General features: G+C 41.2%; 1 protein-coding gene across 1 annotated transcript in view; it reads left to right on the top strand.

Moving 5' to 3' along the window:
- The window catches only part of CDHR3 (cadherin related family member 3), a 66,457-nt gene that overhangs the window by 15,111 nt on the left and 32,242 nt on the right, over positions 1 to 19,104 (top strand). Inside the window, exons 2-3 of the mRNA XM_056340675.1 lie at positions 13,451 to 13,653; positions 17,755 to 17,923. Of these exons, the coding sequence (XP_056196650.1) occupies positions 17,794 to 17,923 (130 nt within the window). The 5' untranslated portion in view covers positions 13,451 to 13,653; positions 17,755 to 17,793. The remainder of the gene's footprint in view (positions 1 to 13,450; positions 13,654 to 17,754; positions 17,924 to 19,104) is intronic.

Genomic DNA, 19,104 nt, shown 5'->3' with positions numbered 1-19,104 from the left:
TCTGTGTCCCCATGGACTAAGAGGTATGGGAGAATTCCAGAATATGCTGCTAGCTTCTTGGTATTTATTTCTGGAAGCTGTTAGCTTAGATTTTTTTTAGCTAATCTTAGTTATGGGGAACTGAGATGATAGAGTGAGGGGTTTATAAAGTCACCTTTCTAGGTGCTTTAAAGTGTATTTATAAATCTACCGTCCTTGCTTTTCAGTTTCCTTTTTAGATGGAATTTTAATTCAACATTATTTATTGACACTCAGGACAGTGTATATATGCTACTTCTTTTCTAATATCACATGTAAGGACTTTGCTAAGTGACTGCCCCTCTAAAGCAAAGAAAATACCCCTAAAAATTACTGACAGTGTTTGACATCAGTAACTTTATACACTACTATTGTTGTGAGACATTTTATTACCTAAGTAATTCCTCATTTGGGGGAACCTGTGATACTCATTTTTTGCAGCATATTTAAAAACAGCGTAGAAAAGGAGAAAATCCCCTGTAAGAATTTATATTTGATGATGTGAAATAATGAATTTTTAAAATATAAACAAATGAATTTAGCAGCCTTTTGCTTAACTTTGAGTCGTGCTATTTAAAAGAAAATGGAATGGTGGGTGTCTCAAATATTCTAACCCTTCTCAGGCTGAAAATTAATACTCTTTTACATTATTGATTCTGATTCTCTCTGTGAATCCTTTTATTTACATGGTTAGTGGGTAGAAATAGTGGGAAAGTCACAACCACAAGCAATAACATGACAATTAACTTAGAGGTACTGGTGGGACATAAGTAATTTTAAGACAACATATATAAACATCACATGGTTGGCTTGAAAATCTGGACATTGTTTGCAGCTGGAAGATTTGATTGCCTAATTGATTTTGATTTTCAAATTGCTTTTGAAAATCAACCACTGGTTTGAATCTGCTCCAGATGGGCAATGACTAAAAATTGTTATAATCTGGCACGTATTTGGAAGGATAGATAAGTGAGTTGATGACTTCGTTAAAAGTATCTCAAACATACGCACTGATTAAAAAAACCCCTCATCTCTGGCTCAGCAGGGTCTTGACTGAGGGAAACTGAACTGCTCTGTCACCCCTAAGAGCTCTTTTGGGCAAGACAATGTGAGGAAGTTCATAATGTTGTTGCACACAGAGGTGAATATAAAATATATTATGGTCTGGTGTGCCTGCCTAGCAGCGAATGCAGTATGTTACAGACCAGCGCTTGTTTCCACTGAGGTCAGTGGGAACTCTTGTGTGAGTACATGTGCCCCCCTGCACCCGAATGAGAATCACACAACTACAATCATGGGGTTTAGGACTCTGAAAGTGATATTTATTTTTCCACCAACAGGTCATCAAAATTATTGCCTACCTAGTTAAAAATGGTAGAGAGAGACAGGCACTAGGGGTTGGAGGGATCTGAACTTCAGATTGTCACTGTGGAGAAACAGATGTTTCAAAAGTACAGGGCTTCCCATCCTAAAGGCGATGGCTAAAGTTGGTGACACCAGTTGTGCCCTAGTAGTGCCTCTTTGTTTCCAAAAGAAGCCTAGGGTGACTGTATAACATTAACATATACAGGTCAGTGGTTTAGTTAATTCAAGGTAGGTAAGATAAAACCCATCCTCAACAGCATCTCATCATTCTGACTGCTACTTGCTAAAGTACTATGTAAGTACTTTTGCACTTTTTTGGCGACCTCTGAACAACTGTGAACAGGGTATGTCCTCCAAAGTGTTATTACTTAGTTCCCTCAACACAGTGTCATTTTTTTAAAGGAGAAAATGTACCATTTTCAATAACAAGCTTGGCAAAGATATTGACCAAAATGATGTCCCTGGCACATAATGTCCCTGGTTTTTAGTATGCTTTGTAACCATCACCTACATGAATTAAATGGCACTTTTCTGTTTGGACAGCTGGATTTCTGTGTGGCACTAGATGGCAATATTCCCTCAGCTCCAGAAATGGACAGGGGAGCCATACACAGCAATGGGACATATTCTGACCTTGTTTACTTGTTATCACCCATGTAGCTCATATTGTAACAGCCGGGTTTTATGTGAATGAGGTCAATCTGGACTGCAGAGGCTTTTTCTCTCGATGCATCTATCCACCTACCTTTAGAGCTTTGCAGCTCTCTGTCAAAATATTTGTTGGACAGTGTGCTTACTGTGTGTTGTCTTCTGTTTCATTAAGAAAGCTCCTGTGGTCTCAGGCTGTTCCATGATGTTGATGCTCAAATACACAGGCAAGAAGTATCTACATCCAGGCTATGGCACTGCTTTCCTGCTGCCTTTTGCTTATTACTCTGGTGGCTGACTCAGTCAAGTCATTACTCAGATATAATGTTGCCTCATGTCACTTATAAGTGGCTTATTTTTTTCACTCGTGTTTGCTGTCAGATAAAATAAGCATAACCTAAACTCAGCAACTGTAAAAAAGTGATTCTGTGTCTGCACCCGGTTTATTTTGGCCCTATCCCTGTGTGATACTTCTAAAGGCTTTCTCTAGTCACAGAGCTTACAGGCAGCAAGGAACAGAGCCAGCGGTGAATATTGCATCTGTCTTCTTTGCATGATTAAGATTTTGTTTGCCTTCAGACAACTTTATTCAGGCCCAGGTCTGTTGAAACTGCTTCTTTCAAAATCAGGCTTGTCATTGATCTTTGTGAGATCAGGATTATTAAAATTATTTTCCAGTAGCCTAGATGAAATAGTAGTGTTACCCAAATGTGGAAAGATTCCAAGGATGGCTTTAGACAATGTACGTCCCAGGCAAGGTATTGAGTTAGAAACAGAAATTATTGTGGAAAAGCTGGGGGTTTTGTTCCCTCACTGTCATAGGACCACCAAAGCCTCCTCTTCAAGCAGATGCCTGCCACTTGCCATTCACCCCACCACTCAGCCTTTTTTCCAATTTATAAACCTACGTCTGTGCTGTCACAGCTGTTCTGCCACATGATTCTTAGAGTGAAAAACTCAAAACCACATACACTGCCTCCCTCATCCTGTTACTGCACATCTCCATGTCCTCAGACCAAGACCCCAGCTTCACATGCCCAACCTTTTCTTTCTTTCACTCCCCAACTTTCCCAGCAGAGATCCAACCTTTTCTCCACCAAGCCCCTTCACTGTCTCATACTTCATATGTATGAGATACATATGGGGCTCATAAAGCCCCAGCTTTAATCCTCTGCCTCACAAATCTCTGTCCTCATGTCCTCATGTAGCTGAGTAAATTGTGGTACTACTGCATTGACTATTGCTAAGTATGTGAACGGAGCAGAAACAAAAATGATACACTAAATCCTCAGGTGGTATCAAACAGCTGCATGCTCTCTGATCCATAGTAGTGGAAGGACTGAGACTATGCATGCTGCAGTTGCCATCAGTCAGCTGATGGGTAGTCATTTGATGGGGCAGAAGCTCACAGGAACACCAGAAGTACAGAGCCTTGAGCAGTGACCTCGCAGTTATTTAAAGTCCTGCAGAAAAGAGTATTGTCCTCTTTCAGACAGTTCAGTCCAACAGTTAGACTGCAGCTTATACTGTGAAACAAATGGCGAAGAGAGTGAAACATCCCTCTTTACTCCCTTACACATGTCTTCTAGATGTCAGGTTCAGCCACAGAGGAGGGAAGAAGCCACTTTTCCCCCAGGGGAAGCCTATGGTAGGAGGTATATGCAGTACTTTTTTCCTCACTGGCTTTGCCATGCCAATACCTGGAGGAGAATGTTACTCTTCCAGGTATGGGCTGCTGTTGGGCTATGATCTGCCAAGGAGAAATGAGTAAATTCAGCACCTTTTGGGACTTAAGGCAAAGCTCATTGGAGCCCTGGAGCAATAAGCCAGAAAAGGATGAGGATCAGGGAAGAGCAGAATCAGGTATAAAGCAAGAACCTGAGGTAGAGATTTGCTAGTTTTGTGTGCTACATCTGATTAAAAAATTAAAGAATCCCACAGGAGAGCACAGAGCTACTTCTGACCAGTGTCTCTGGGGATGCAGCCATTGAGAGGGGCTGGAAGTGAACAAGATGACTGTCACACAGCATGGTGCCCCAGGGGCCTGGCACAGGTCAGTCCCTGCCACAGCCTTGGCAGCCCAAGCAAAACTAGAGTGTATCTACATGCCCTTCTCTCATCACACGCCCCTTCTCTGGTCCCTGGGAGAGTTAGAGAGCCCAGTTGAATAGCTCACAGCTGTTGAAACCATAAACAAACAAATTTTCACACTGTTAGGAAGTAGTGAATCATTCTCACTCCTCCAGTTCAAAGAATGGAGGAACTGAGGTGTAAAAACCTGTCCATCTCCAAGTGAAACTCCACCCTCCGAGCACTCACCCTTTGCTCAGAGACGCTTTTTTTGTTAATTGTATACTGGTTTGGGTTTGGGTTTTTTTTCCCAAAGTCAATAGAAAATATTTTATTTGTGCTAAAATGCAAGGTTGCTTTTGCAAAATATAGTCAGATGCCTTTTGATGATAAAATAGATAAAATAGAGTATGTTGCATGATGCAAAAGCCTGTTCAAGGAACTCTTTGTGATACATTAAAATACTTGACTAAGTGAAGTGCATCATGCTGTGTACATAGCAAACTCAGAGTTTCTGTACCCATATTTGCCCAGAGCATTCTTTCTTGTTGCATTTGCATAATTTGCTACTTCACATCCTTGTTTATGTATTTACCAATCAGGTCAGGTGGCCAAGCAATTACAATAACAAACAAACTTGTAATATGCAGTAAATACTGTATCATGAGGTACAAAGTATTGCCACATGGGTCTTGGTCCTGATCCAATATCTACTAAACTCAGGAAGAAGACTTCATTGGCCTAAACACATTTTTTCACTGAATAATTACTTGCACAACTGTTTTTTTGAAGACAAATCACACGATTAAAATTCAAGTGACATATGTAAATGGTGTGGACAAGTGGCATAATTTCTCGTAGGTATTGAATGTTCTACACCACCCCATATTTTTGATCTTGAACCATAAAACACGAAGTAGTTGCTGATATAGTCTACTTTTGCACAGGTGAATGAATATTTGAAGCTTGTATTTCACTGACTTTCATGTTGTGTTAATTGCAGAAGAAAAATGAAGTATTTTTAAGCAGTACAAGAACTTCTCAAAGAGAAAAACATTCGGCAACAGTGTGCTTTTTACACTCATCGTGACTGAGATTGGGAGTGAGAACTTTGGCTTTTCTGGAGTATGGCCTTGGAGAAGTCACTTGACCTCTGTGTAGGGAGGATTCAAGTACATCTGGAGCTTTCTTGAACTTACATCCTTGTAATCTTCTATCTGCCTCAGTCCACATTTGTCAAGATAGAGTGGAGGGAATGGGAAGTACCAGAACCATCTCCCCTTCTTAATGCCTTACATATTCTCAGTCCTTCTAAAATAAGTGCTCAGATTCTTTGTGGCAAAAGACAGACGCCCGGGATTCCTCCTTCTCCGACAAATCCTTTCATCCCTTAGGTGTATAACTGCTGGAGCAATGGGAGGAACTTGTCAGCACTGACAACAGCAGTGCTTTGGGGCTTCTGTGTGTACTTACCCAGATTCTAGACCAGGGGTCCTCAAACTTTTTAACCAGGGGGCTGGCATGCAGATGCAGTGGCAGGCAGTCATCTGCGGCTGCTTGGTTTCCCCCCCCCCAGCCCCCAGCGGGGGAGGGGGGCGGGGGCGTTCTGTAAATACCGGGGGCTGGATTGAGGACCCTGGGGGGCCATATCCGGCCCGCAGGCTGTAGTTTGAGGACCCCTGTTCTAGACTATTCTTTACTTAAACCTGGATCCCAGAAAAAGCTCTTGGTGTGATGGAATAAATTCTTATTAGCAGACATCTCAAGTTAATTATCAAGGAGGTGACTAGTGGGTTTATGTGTCTGCAAGTCAGTGCTAGAAAATAGATGGCCCAGAGATCTGTCTGGGACTTTTTTGCTTAATTGTATGGGTTACTAACCTTGCTAAGATGGGATTGCTTTAGGTGAGATTAAGGTAGCGTGGGTAGTACTCATGACTTTTAGTTTGCTTTTTTCAATCACAAATAGTACAGAGGAAGCTTTTAGCTGAGAAATCAAATTAAATGGTACATAAGTTTTTGGTGTAGGATGCTAAGGTACTGTTTTAATATGTTAGGAAAGGTTACCAAGGCAGTGGATGGAGAAGCTGTACTGTTTAAAGAAAAAGGAGATGAAAATAAAACCTGACAGTCTAGGTGATTTAATTCATAAAATAACAATAATAAATATGCTTGAACTGAGGCTGGAACCAGTGTGTGAAAATTCTCCTTAGGCTGCTCAATTTTTGGTGAGTAATTACCACAGAAGAGCAAAATGTTTCCTTTCATGTGAGTTGGCTAAGAAGAGAGCCACTACTCTGGCTGAAATAGCCATTAATGGGGAAATTGTCTTGAACCTCTGATGTGTTTGAAGAGAGAACATTTCTTTCCTGTTGACAGACTGGAAGCCAATTGAGAATTAAATGCATAGAAAAAAGATTAATGTCCTGAACCTGCACATTTTGTTATGCAAGGCTACTTGTCTGAGGCTGGCCTCTGTTAAAATCCCTTACTTTTCTGAGGACAGGCAATTGAAAGCTTGCACATCAGTTCTGCTCAGTCCCACCCGACATCCCTCACTTCCATGTTCTTTCTCTCTGCACCCCAACCTAAGACCAGTGCAGTCTCTTGCACTCTGATCTGTTGGTCTTTCTCTTGAAATGAAGATTATTTAACTTCTTGGCAGATATAGCATCTTTCTCACATTCTCCACCTTACCTGATAATCCAGAAGACATTTCTTCAGAAGTACATTTTCTCTGCACTACTCTAAAATGCCCTGATTTCAAATAATCTTGAAAACCAAGGAATGATTAAAAATCCAGATTGTTCCTTGACTTTTTCATTTGCTCCAATTAATTTTTCTTCCCTCTGTTTTGCCTGCAAACTCCCTGGGTGTATTCTTGCTTGCACTGCCTTGACCTCTCTTCATCCAGCTGCCTTAAATTCCCAGGAAGCTCATTCCTGACCTTCCTGCAGCGGCAGAGTTACTGTTGCTAGTCTCACCAGGGAACTTCTGCCTTGCTCACCTTCTCCTAACTCATCTGTTCCTAACCAGCTCTGTACTTGATGATATGCATATATTTATTTCTACTTGATTTTCAACCTGTTTGGGGCTCTTTTTTAACTCTGGCTGCTTTTTCACTTTATTCCTTATAGGCTGGCAGAATGAATCAGAGAACCACAGAAATCCACTCAGCAGAGGGATATAAGAAAAGAGGGATCTATAGGAGGCATTGAGAGGTACTGGCAGTGACTGAAGGAAAAAGAAGGAGCCAGAGCCCTGTCTGCTCACTCACTCCACCTGTATGAGCTGCCCTCCATGCTCTCCTCCCTCACTGTGTGCTCCTCTTGGCTCTACCCCCGGTCTCCCTGGTCACCTCTATGGTCTCTTCTCACAACATGCTTGAACCATGAGGCTTAACAGGAACTACTTGAAAGCCCTGGAGACACACTCAGAGAGAAAACAGAACTTAACCACTCCATGGGTATTCACATAGCACCTGAAACAATTATCTGTTACACTTCCAGGTGAAGCTGGGGAATGGCAGCATTTCAAGCACATGTGTGTTCCAGATGTCTTTGCTGTCTCCCATATCCCCCTATGATGTCTCTATCACAAGATGTGCAGAGGAAAGTCTGCTTTATATGTATGGACGTTGAACTCTTACTGAAAGTAGATCTGTGTACATTCTCAGATGAAGGAAGGACAAAACAAATAAGATAGAAAATGTATTTACAGAAAAAACAAACAACAAAAAACCCCACACAAAAGTGATTCCCCCAAAACCCCAGCCTAAGAAGTAAGAGAAAGAAAATAAAGGACAAAATTTGTAATCTCTGAGTTATGGAGAAGGATGGAAACAGTCCTATCACTCAAGCTAGATGCTAAACAAATTTAAACACGTATCTAAAAGACTGCCTACTTTAAAACTTAGTCCAGATGTTCCCGTAGTTCTTTCAATATTAAAAGAATCAACAGAATAATGGGATAGATTGTATATTGCAACTAAAAGGAGGGAATAAAGCTAGCAGCAGTTTTACAGTGCTCTGATAATTAGTAAAAGATCACAGGCTTATTATACAAGCCTGGTTCATGCCTGTGCACACAGAGCTCATCTTTGTGAGATGTCTGGTAAGATCAAAAGCTTCTTTGTGGACCCAGGAAATTCATATGAAGGGGTAGCCAATGATCTGATAGGTAAGAGGACTGGTTAGACCTTTTGCCAGTATAAATATATTTACATTAATATCTTATCAGCATAACTAGGTCATTTGAGGGTGGGATTTTCCGTAATTTTTTTACTAACATAAAGTGTAGGCACACACTTCCTGGGCCAGCGGAAGACCAGCTTCCTCTGTACTACAGGTTGATGCAGTATGTGCTCCCAGATGATATGATGTGGCCACATTCACTTTAAACCCAGGTTGGATCTGAACTTGGCAAGACCCTAGAAGCACTTTTAAATAGATGCAGATCAACCATGAAATAAACTTTTCTTATGATTCCCCAAACCAGTATCAGATATGTAGGTATGGCTCAGTTCCTATCAGTAGGCTTCACTGATGTATGTTTTCCAGTTTCATTGTATCAGTGAATCCTCCAGGGCACATGTGTATAGTAGTTTAAGATACGCACGCAGCAAGCATAGGCAATGCCTGCTCCAGTGTTAAACTAGCTATTCATGTTCAGCATGTTCAATTAACATGCTCATACTACACAAAACACAGGAGCACAGGACAGAGCTCTCTAAACTACTGTCAGCTTTCACTGGGACAGCCACAGAATGTGATACAGAACCATCTAGAGATGTTAGCTTAGCTCACAAATCAGTGTGGTTTCTCTAGAGCTGTGTTAAACCTGAATCTCTAAAATCTGCCTCTTAGTAGAGCTGTTAAGTTTGTGTGGAGGTGTTTGAGAATCAACTACATGAATCCCTGAGCAACCTGATCTAATTAAGCCTGCTTTGAGCAGGGTTTGACTAGGTGACCTCCAAAGGTCCCTTCCAAGCTAAATTATTCTGAGTTGATACTGATGCACCAGATATTGCATCCAGTTCATGTATTAGTGTCACCTCTATACTATGCTCGACAAAAAAATGCTAGGACTACCCTTAAATATTAAAAAAACCCACAAAACAACACCAAAAACATTTCACTGGTGTATTGTGGGCTAGCTAGCTAAATGCCTAATCTAAGGGAGACACTGCACTTTGCATAGTAGTCTATGCGGGTCCTGAGACAGCTACAGCAAAGCTAACTTCATCATGTATGTGTGCTGCTATCTCACCTCCAGGCATGCAGTGTATGTGGCCTGAGTAATTCTCTGATAGCCATAGAAATGAGAAAACTTCAGGTTCTTGGTTTAAGTAAAAAAGCATGAGTATTTGATTCTGGTGTGTGAAGAGAGCACCTAATTTGCCAGTGATGAAAGCAGCATGGTATTTTCAGATTAGAACATACTTGATTCTTTTCATAATGCTTCAATAAATAAAATAATTGCAGTGAAAGACCTATTAATGATTGTTTTCTCAAGTGTGGCCCAGGTCTGTGGATGGAGTGTCAGCAAGGAGCAGTTTTCTGACAAGCAAACAAGGTGACAGTGTTTAGAAACTCCCTTAGAGACACGGGTCCTTTGTTTTGTTTCTCACTCTACAACATGAAAAAGAGAAAGCAGTTAGGTGGAGCTAATGTAAACTAGGGAAAACATACCATGATCTTCCTTCAGTTTGCATCCTGGGAACATGAAGGACAGGGTCATAAAGACGATGAAGAGCATGCTCCTTCTCCTCATTTCGCTGGCAGTAGTATCTGGTAAGAACATGATTTCATTATGCTGCTAAAATTAGAACACTGTTGGCTGTTATACTTTCTCTTGGGAGCTTTATAATACATATTTAGGGATCAGACACGGATGGAAAAAATCAAGTAACAATTATTTTCCTACTGAAATAGATTGAGCTCTGTGGTTACAGCAGTATAATGAAGAAGGGAATAGAACTCCTTGCTGGATGAGGCACTTCATGTGCAATTACCACTGCTCAGTGTGACAGTGTTGGAGTGGGAAAGGAGGACAGCTCTCCAAGAAACAGTATCTAATATTAATACTCCAATAATCATCTTCCAGATATTGATAACATTTCTTTTTGATGAAGTAAAACAAGCAACCAAACAAGACCAAACAGGAAAACATGTGGAGAATATTAGTAGGGTAGTATCACTGTCTTTGCCCAGTCTAAAAACGTGGGAGATTAGCCAGTATGAATATGTGCACATTAGCAACTGAAGGTAGATCTTCAGACTGCAGTCTGTGTGGCTCATGGAGCACTTGGTGTTACTTGTAGTAAGGTAGCTGCTCAGGGAGGGTCAGTTTGCTCTCAAGGAACTGAAATAGTTCTGCCAGCCCTCAGGAACCTGTCCGTATTTGGCTGTTTTCCTGATGTCCCAAAACACTGAGCAGGACACTGCATATGAATCTCAGCTTTCCCTGAAAAACAGCACTTTTCTAACCTGCATGGTTGTGGAGAGAGAAAAGCTTGAAGGTGTGACTCAAGCACATTGTGAAGACTAACAGATCACAGATAAATAAGACTTAAATATATATATATACTTCTCAAAGCCAGTCTTATGGTTGCTTTGTCTTAGACTTAGCATTTGTCAATGTGTGGGGTTGGTAATTCTGATAAATAATGTGTTAAATTGCTTCAGGCATGTTTTGTTCTCCGAAGTAAGGAGGTAGGCAAGGACTTGTGAATATGGAAGGAGAGCTTTTGTAAAATCAGTTGGAAGAAGAAGTTGCCATTGAGATGCAGTACCAAAAACTTCAGTTGAAAATAAAGAGCAAGAAATAAGAATTTGTGATTTAGAAAGACAAATCCTGAATAAACAGCCAATGAAATCTTTAGAGATAATATAAAAATGGCAACTCTTTTCTTTCTACATCTCTAAATTTTACAAATAATTTCATTGATTTTATGAATGGTTTCCATTAATGAACTGTGGCTTGTTGAGGGAACTGGATTCATCAGGTACTCTCCACAAGAGATTATATTCAAAGTTCAGCTCCGCTTAAGGAAATGTATCCCCCAAAGTGCGTCTCAGCCCAGTCTCATTTGCATAGGTGATTTTTATTGATGATGTTTTCCAGAATCTGTAAGGACATTGATAAAAACTCGGTCCTTCACTGGGTCTTGCTTCCACTGACATAAATCAGTAACAGCTCAGCTGAACTCAGTCCTACCAGTGTCAGTGTGACCTGTTCAGACTAGCTCCTACAGGCAGTTCCCACCTCACAGTCTCCCACATCCCAGCCTGTACCTCACCTACCTGCAGAGCATCCCCAAGGCCTTTTTTTCCATAAATGCCAGAGTAATCCCAACCAGATCAGTGATCCATGGACCTGATGTATCTGGGGTGTGGGAGCATGGGAACTTCCATGCAGCTGTGGAGAGGCTCCGGGGAAGTGCCTCAGTTCTGCCTCTTACTGGTGAGGCCCTGTGCTCAGAAGAGGCCTTCCCAGAGGCGAACTCTCTCACCACAGCCTCGTACAGCTGGTTACATGAACAACACCTGCCATGTTCCCTCCTTCTCCCCACAATGCAGACTGCAAGAGAAAGAACTGGGGGTGTCTGATGGAGTCATGCCACTCTAAGCACTCCAGGAAATGCTCCAAGGACAGGTGCCTCCTGGGGTAGGATGTGAGAAGAATGGAGACCGTGGGACTCCATGCTTTGTCTTGGGGACTCATCTACTGCTACTGGGTTTGCTTCTCATATAGCAAAGGCACTGGGATCCTAGGTCTTCTCTGATCGTATAGGGAACAGTTATTTAAGAGGCCAGTAACAGGAGCAATGTCTATCACACAAAGGCCATATGTGGGCTATCACTAAAATGCTCCAAAATTTTTCTAGGGATGTAAGGAAAGAAGATTTTTTGATAGTTTGGGAAAAAATGTCACTAAGGCTTCTTCTAATGTCATTGGAAAGCATTGGAGCTGAACTCTTCCACTCCAGATTAAAAGGCCTGCTGCCCCTGGAGGAATGGCAATTAGAATGCCTCTGTGGTAGCTGATGTGGGTCATCAGTCAGTCACCAGCTACATGAGGAGGGGCAAAGAGAGATGGTTCTGTCCCACACCACAGAGGTGTTGCAAAGCAGAAGCTTGCCCTTTGGCATTACATTCCCAAGCTCCACGCTGAGGCTGAGCATCCAAGCATAAGCATGTTGCAGCCCTAATGGCCTCAGACTAGTTCCTGTAGCAGTCTTTTACCTTGCAGCTGCCCAGTAAAAATAAAAACTTCATGGAGTTTTGGCTACAGTAATAGCTGGTATATGAACAGCCTGGTCAAGCTGTGTGAGAAGTATCTGCGTCCCTCTTCACACACAGTGTGTAGGGAGTTTGACTGAACACAGCCGCCTTTCTTGGCAAGTGTTTTGGACAAGCCAGCGAAGCTCCCCTAAGCAATGGTCAGCCCTGCCATGGTCTCACATTGAGGTAAATTGCCAGTTCAGGGATGTGAGGTTACCAAGATGTTTCAGGCCATGCCCTACAAGCTGTCCTGATTTATGTTTTCTAGACATTCTTTATGAGATAAATTTGTTAAAATATTATGTTACTATTTGTTAAAATAACAAACCCCAGAAGCTAAATGAGAAAGGAAGCAAAGATTTTGGTTTGGGAAGTCCAGAGGTCTGACCGAGAAGCAAGGAGCTCATGCAAAGCTGTTGGATGCCACAGCAGTCCATGCTGCTTCCAGGCAGTTTTGAACCATAGGGTGCTTTTGTGGGCCTGCATCTCCTCCAAGGACTGGAGGTTGCTCTTCCATGCTCAAAGCAGAAGACACAACAGCACAACCCCCAAAGTTATTGCTGACTCACACTACCCATGAGCCAGGCGTGCACAGAGCTATCCTAGAAAGAATAAGAGGGAAAATGGAAGAAATGGGCACTGCAGATGGTGTAATTCACAAAAAAAGATTGCTTCTTTAACATCCAGGTCAGTGTGATTCAAGGTGCTTTTTGATGTGATTAGTGCACAGAGGCAGCAATTAGTAGAGGGGGTGAAATGAAATAACAGAAACATGTTCCATTTCTTTGCTTCTGTATAAAGGCATCTATGAAGGCAAATGATGCAGTAACAATGCTACTTTAACAACAGCCACTGTAGATGACAGCAGTATAGTACTGAATTAGATAAAAGACTGATTCTTCTGCCATTAGCACTGGATTTACTACTGTGCAATGCCACCATTCATAAGCAAGAAGAGAATCGGGCTGTTTTGTGCATTAATAATGGCAGCTTTTGGCACAAGCTGTGTGCTCCTGCTAGCCTAAGATTCCCAGAAGTAATTTTACATTCATTTTCATCTTGCAGGAAGAAGAACCCAGTTGCTTAAGGGCTTACCTGCAACAAGCACCGTCGAAGAAAATGCAGCAGCTGGTGTTTCAGTTTATACCTTTAACGTAACTGTTTCTCCATTGTCTTCTGAAGGCGTTGCAATACTTCCTACCATAGTAAATTCAAATCCACTTACAGAGGCTTTTGATATTGAATCAAGAGGAGGTCTTGAATACAGGGTGAGTTTTACCTTTAGCTTGAACAATGTTTGGTCATGTAGGCTGATGTTTCCTGGATTACTAAGCACCGAGAGCACAGTGCCTTATGATTTAATCAGAAAAGAGTTGCAAATGCAGACTGTGGTAGTATTTGGACATGCTGTAATGGATATGACAAATGAATAGCAATAGTGATTATAATTTTTAATTGCATCTAGACAAAACCCACATATCACAATAATTCCATTGATTCCATGATAGAAAAAATGTGATTTTTGGAAAATAAGAGGTGGAGAAGGACATATAGGACCTACTTCTCTTTTGAGGATTTGTCCATAGTTTTTCAATTTATATAAAGTCACCATGAATTTAAAATGCTTTAGTTAAACTACATGCAGCTTCTGTTGGGTCACTCTCACCTAGAATTAAAATGAATTTGACTCGCTTCCAAAATAAAGTAAGCTGAGTCAGGTCAAAATCATATTTGATTCTGAATGAAGGCTGTGACACATGAGGAAGTTATCTTGAGGTAAGAAGTTACCACACTTCCACCCATCTGTGATCTCTTTCTGTTTATTGCATGCTCTTGTCCTATGGCAAATGCAAAGCAATTCCTTTTACTTCAGGCTAATTTTCATTTCTGGATAAATTAGCAAGTATTAGCTCACATTTGTCACTAGCAATGAGTGTTCAGGCACATAACTTGTTATACCATTGTAACTTGCTTGTGTGTTTGAGCCTGAACAGTGACAGTGTCTTTAAAAGATACAGACAGGCACTGAGCAGAGTCTTAAACAGTTAATTTGAATACATTTTTCTGGGTGTTTCCAAGAAATTTCAGGTTTTCACAGAACTGATACAAGGGCTCTTTTCTTGTTGTCTTTGCTGGTGTTTCTGGGGGGGAAATTTGGGAAAAGTAAGACTGTGACCACAGGTAATTGCAGCTCACTGGTTCAACCTGCCTTCAAGGAGCTGCTGCTGTTCCACTGCTCTCTCCCAGCACAGTACAAAGCTTGGTTGTGCCAGCTCTGCTGGTTCTTTACCTGCTCCCCAGCCAGATCAGTGAAATGGTTAAAAAAAACTCTCAGAAAAGCCTTCTTTCACATGTGAAGCATAGGATGTGGCTGCACAAACAGCTGAACTGGGTCAGCTGAGGGGATGTAACAGGCAGAAGGAAATGGATACATACCTTTAGATGGCTTTGCTGACAGAGAATTTGTAATGTGGGACTCCCTAGGCTGTATTTTGGCATTTTGAATCAAAGCTATCCATTCTGCTGCAAAACATAGCCCTTTCTTATACCTGTTTGCTCCTGTCCCATGCCTTCTCTATGCTGTGCAGCACAAGCAGTTTATGTTGCTGCTTGTTGAGTGGGACTGAGAAATTAATCTGGAGGGAAAATAAGTCTGCAAATAGATAAAAGGTCTCTTCTTGATTTTTTTTAATGGCAGGCATGATAGAGAAATTCTTGTTCAAGCACAGTGCAGAGTGTGACACAATAATGGAAATGAATGGCCAAGAAAGTGTAGGCTGGAGACTGTCTTCCAAAGCACCAATTTATATTAATTTCATACCACAGCCCCATTACCAGAATGGCCTGTGAGCCCTTGTATGCCTTGCTTACACTGTAGCTGTTTACAGGGGTTTTAATCTCACTTGAGGAACTAGAACAAAGAAGTTGGGCCAGTGAATATCAGTCATAAGAAAATAATAAAGCAAGCTACATACAAATTCTGCAAATTAGCAGCTGAGTGCTAATTACAACTCATAAGACAAGGATAAATACACAAGTATTCTTGGTTCATTTATGTGATGAGGATTGCTACTTCTGATTATTTATTCTGTGTTGTGGCAGATCTGTACAACATTCTGCAAAAGTGATGTGATCCAAAATGAGATACTTCAGCTCTACCTACTGCCATTAAATCTTTGCTAAGATATAGAAAAAGACAGTATTTCATGTATGAATTATGAGGTTTGCAGATGAGCTAAGTACCTGTTAGCACAGGCTCTTCTGTATTTATGAAGCACATTTTCTCCTGTTGCAGCAAGCCAAGGCAATATCACAATTTCTGATATATTTTGAGATTCTGAGAACGTCACAGTTTCTGAGATCTGAGCCCTGCCCATTCCTCCTCACTTTACTCTTGTTTGAAGAATCCCGTGGGCAGAAGATATGTTGAATGCATGAAAACATACTGCTGCCTGCGGCTGCCTTGATGCTGTTAGTGGTGCTCTCTCTGCATCGTGGGAGTGAAGGGGGGAGCAGGGAGCAGTGAAATTCTCAGGTGGAATGAGGGGTAGACAGTTATGGGGTGACTCTAGATCCCCTTTCATGAAGTGTGCAGCTGCTTCAAGTGTGTACAGTGTTGCCATTATCAGTAGGCATTGCTCCTACCTGGAGGAGAGGTGAACTGTGGCTCACAGCCTATGCCAGTGGCAAGCTGTTCTCAAAAGCAATCTAGAAAGAGGCCATCTAGAGTCACATCTTCACTTGCAAGGTCTCTATAAAGGAGGATAGAAGATGCATAATTAGGCAGTCTGGATGTAGTTACACCACCAATAAAAATATTTGGCTGTGAACTGGAGGGGTAATCCCCAGAGCACATAATTTCTGCTTAGAATTGGACAGTTTCTCATTTTGAATTAATTGCATCTGTTTACTGTATTTAGTTCTCCAGCAAACATTTATTTTGGAGATCAACCTTCCCACTGGTGTTACAAGCTTTTGTAGAATGTTTTTTTCTGAGTTAGCATCACTTTTATGGGAAACTGCTATTTGTGCAATATAGGAGAGAAGGAGACCATCCAGGACACAGGTTTTTTCTCCTGTACTATAACAGAAAGATCCATGAGGTTCCAGAGAGCACCTGTTTTACATACCAGAAGGCATAAAATGTTTGTGTTCCTGTTCACTCTCCTCCAACTGTCTTTATTAATTGGCTCTGTTTTGACTTCTGACTCCTAATTGTGCTGAAATCACTTTTGTCCTCTGGCCATGGCATCTCATCTAAAATCAAGGATTTGTTTTGTTGTTCTCCTGCATCATCTCCAGGCTCCTCCATTCTGCAGTATTGTGAATACACTGACACACTCCTTGTCACACATACTTCTGAGCCTCAACTCTTCTCCATTTCCACAGCACCCTGCTACTGTGTTCAAGCTTCACAGTTTTTTAGCTACACAGCAAATTTGACAGTCACATTTTCCTTTCTTGTCCAAGAAAGGGAAGTTCTTGTTTCTTTATTAGCTTCAGCAGTGAAGATTGAGGCACGCAACTTTCAGCATCCTGCTGTTGCTTGGGACTCATCCTAATTCCAAAAGGAATGTATTTAATGTTTTTTCATGGAGTGTCAGTCTTGTGCTTGTACATATTCTGTGTTGAGGCAATATGCAAAGCTGGAAGCATTAAAAAAACAAACAAAGCAAATATTTGCCTTATCAATCTTGTAAAACTTAAGGCTTAAGTTGTTTTTTAATGAGTTTGGCATTTTCACCAAACAGTTATGGTCCCTCTCTCGTACAGTGTGCTTTTGCAGCTCCCTTCGTCCTGTGGTTTCCTGCAAGTCTTCTCCCAGACACACCTTATACAAGGCAGGGGCTGCTACCTGCTAGACTATACTGTTTCCTGCCCCCCGCTCTCCCCTTATTGCAAGTAAAAGGTCTTCCCTTTCATGCTCCTGACTCACAGAAATAGTGAAGCTGCCCTTGTGTCCTGAAGGGCTTCCTCCCAGTTTTCAGCCTCGTCACACCTCAACTGCTTCTGGAGCTTGGTGTGGAAAGGTGAAGACTTGGCACAGAGAAGTACTTGCGAAGTGTAGTCCTGACCTGTAAGGCAAAGTATTGCCTGTGAGGCAGGACAGCTCCTTCCAGGCTTTCTCCTCCTCAAACTGTCCTTCACACAGGAGGTCCTTGAGTTGCTCTATGAAGCCACAACATTTTGGGCTTTCCACTCTGTTTTTCTCACGTTTCTGCCACTGGCAAGAAATGTGCCAGCAAGTAGAAGGTGACCTAAATTACCATTTACTGATGGAAAGTGTCACTTTACTTGATTTCATTCATATAGACTATAACTTACATCTTTTGCATCATGTGCTAATGGTATTTTTTTTTTCTTTTCAGGTTGTTACCACTGGAAACCCTGTTCTAGATTATGAAACTATGCCAAAGAGGTTTGATTTAGAAATTTTTGTTGAAGACACATCTGGAAGAACTGACCTTAACATACTCACTGTCCAAGTAATAGATAAAAATGAGCGTCCTGTGTTTCGAGGAAATATGGCAATTCAAAGTAAGATAATGGTAGTATTTGAAAAGAACAATATTTGAAAAGATGACATCAGATTAAAAACCCATGTAGCTGCATACAGTGAATGTAGTTAAAGTGGTCTGAGCATTTTCCTTTAGAAAAACAGGGGAGGAAGGGTACACTGTTTTTATCAGAGCTTTATTTTACACAAATATTTGGTATACTTCATCTCTGGAAGAAGTGCCCTTTTAGTTTTCTTGAAGTTTTGACCAAAAATGATTTGACCATTTTGAAGCACCTGAAGAATTAAAAGAAAAAAAAAGATGTTTTTTGTACAATTAAGTATACATGTTCTTTTTTTTTGTAAGATGAATACCTACCTAGCTGTATGTATTAGAAACTTGATGTTTGGTGGGGATATAACTGTTGAGTATGTTTCAGTAGTTTGTTGAAAATGTTACTGATTTGGAAAAGCAAGACACATTTAAATAAGTGTATGTTGTGTACATGCAAGAATTTCTGAGGGAAAACAGTAAAAACACTGCTCTGCCAATGTTTTACACCTGCATTTTTCATTTGCATCTGCACATGAGAAATTAAGCGGAAAATCAGTTTGAAGAGCGTGATCTCAGAGATTATGATCTATGGTGGTGCAAATGTAGAATCAAAGAGTTCTTTCTCCTGCATGGGGCAGATGGTGTTAACCAGGTTTACTTTCAGACCACAGGCAAAGGTGCATTGGGGAGGAGCATGCAGTAGCCTTAGGAATGAGGCTGGAGAGTCTGGACACCAGCTGTTGTCAGTGCAGGATTTGCATGCCATGCAGTACTTAATACAAGGGACAATGCCATCAATAGGATAGGAAATAATTGTCTTACTCTCTGAGCAATCTCGTTTTGTTCATTTACTAATGAGAGGGACCTGGAAAAGTTGTACCATGAGGTGACAGAGTATAGTGATGTATTTATTATGTATTCACACACAGACAGAACAGTTCAGGCAGTGAGTAAAAATATGTTCCTATTATTTCACAAGGTACTGAGAGCCTGTTTGAAGTCTTGATATTCTAACAGCACTGTACTGAAGAGCATTCAATAATTCAATATTCTTTTTTTTTTTAAATCTGAAAATATCAAACTGTGATCTGTTCATGGGAGGTATTCGGAGCTGGCTGCTGACCCCCCCTCCAGGTCTGGACTAGCAGCTGGAATTATGTAGGCTGG

This window comes from Falco biarmicus, chromosome 5 (genome assembly GCF_023638135.1).
Source record: "Falco biarmicus isolate bFalBia1 chromosome 5, bFalBia1.pri, whole genome shotgun sequence".
In the NCBI taxonomy this organism is placed as follows: domain Eukaryota; kingdom Metazoa; phylum Chordata; class Aves; order Falconiformes; family Falconidae; genus Falco; species Falco biarmicus.
The sequence above is the reverse complement of the archived record's forward strand: the minus strand, read 5'-3'. Positions and strand labels throughout refer to the sequence as shown.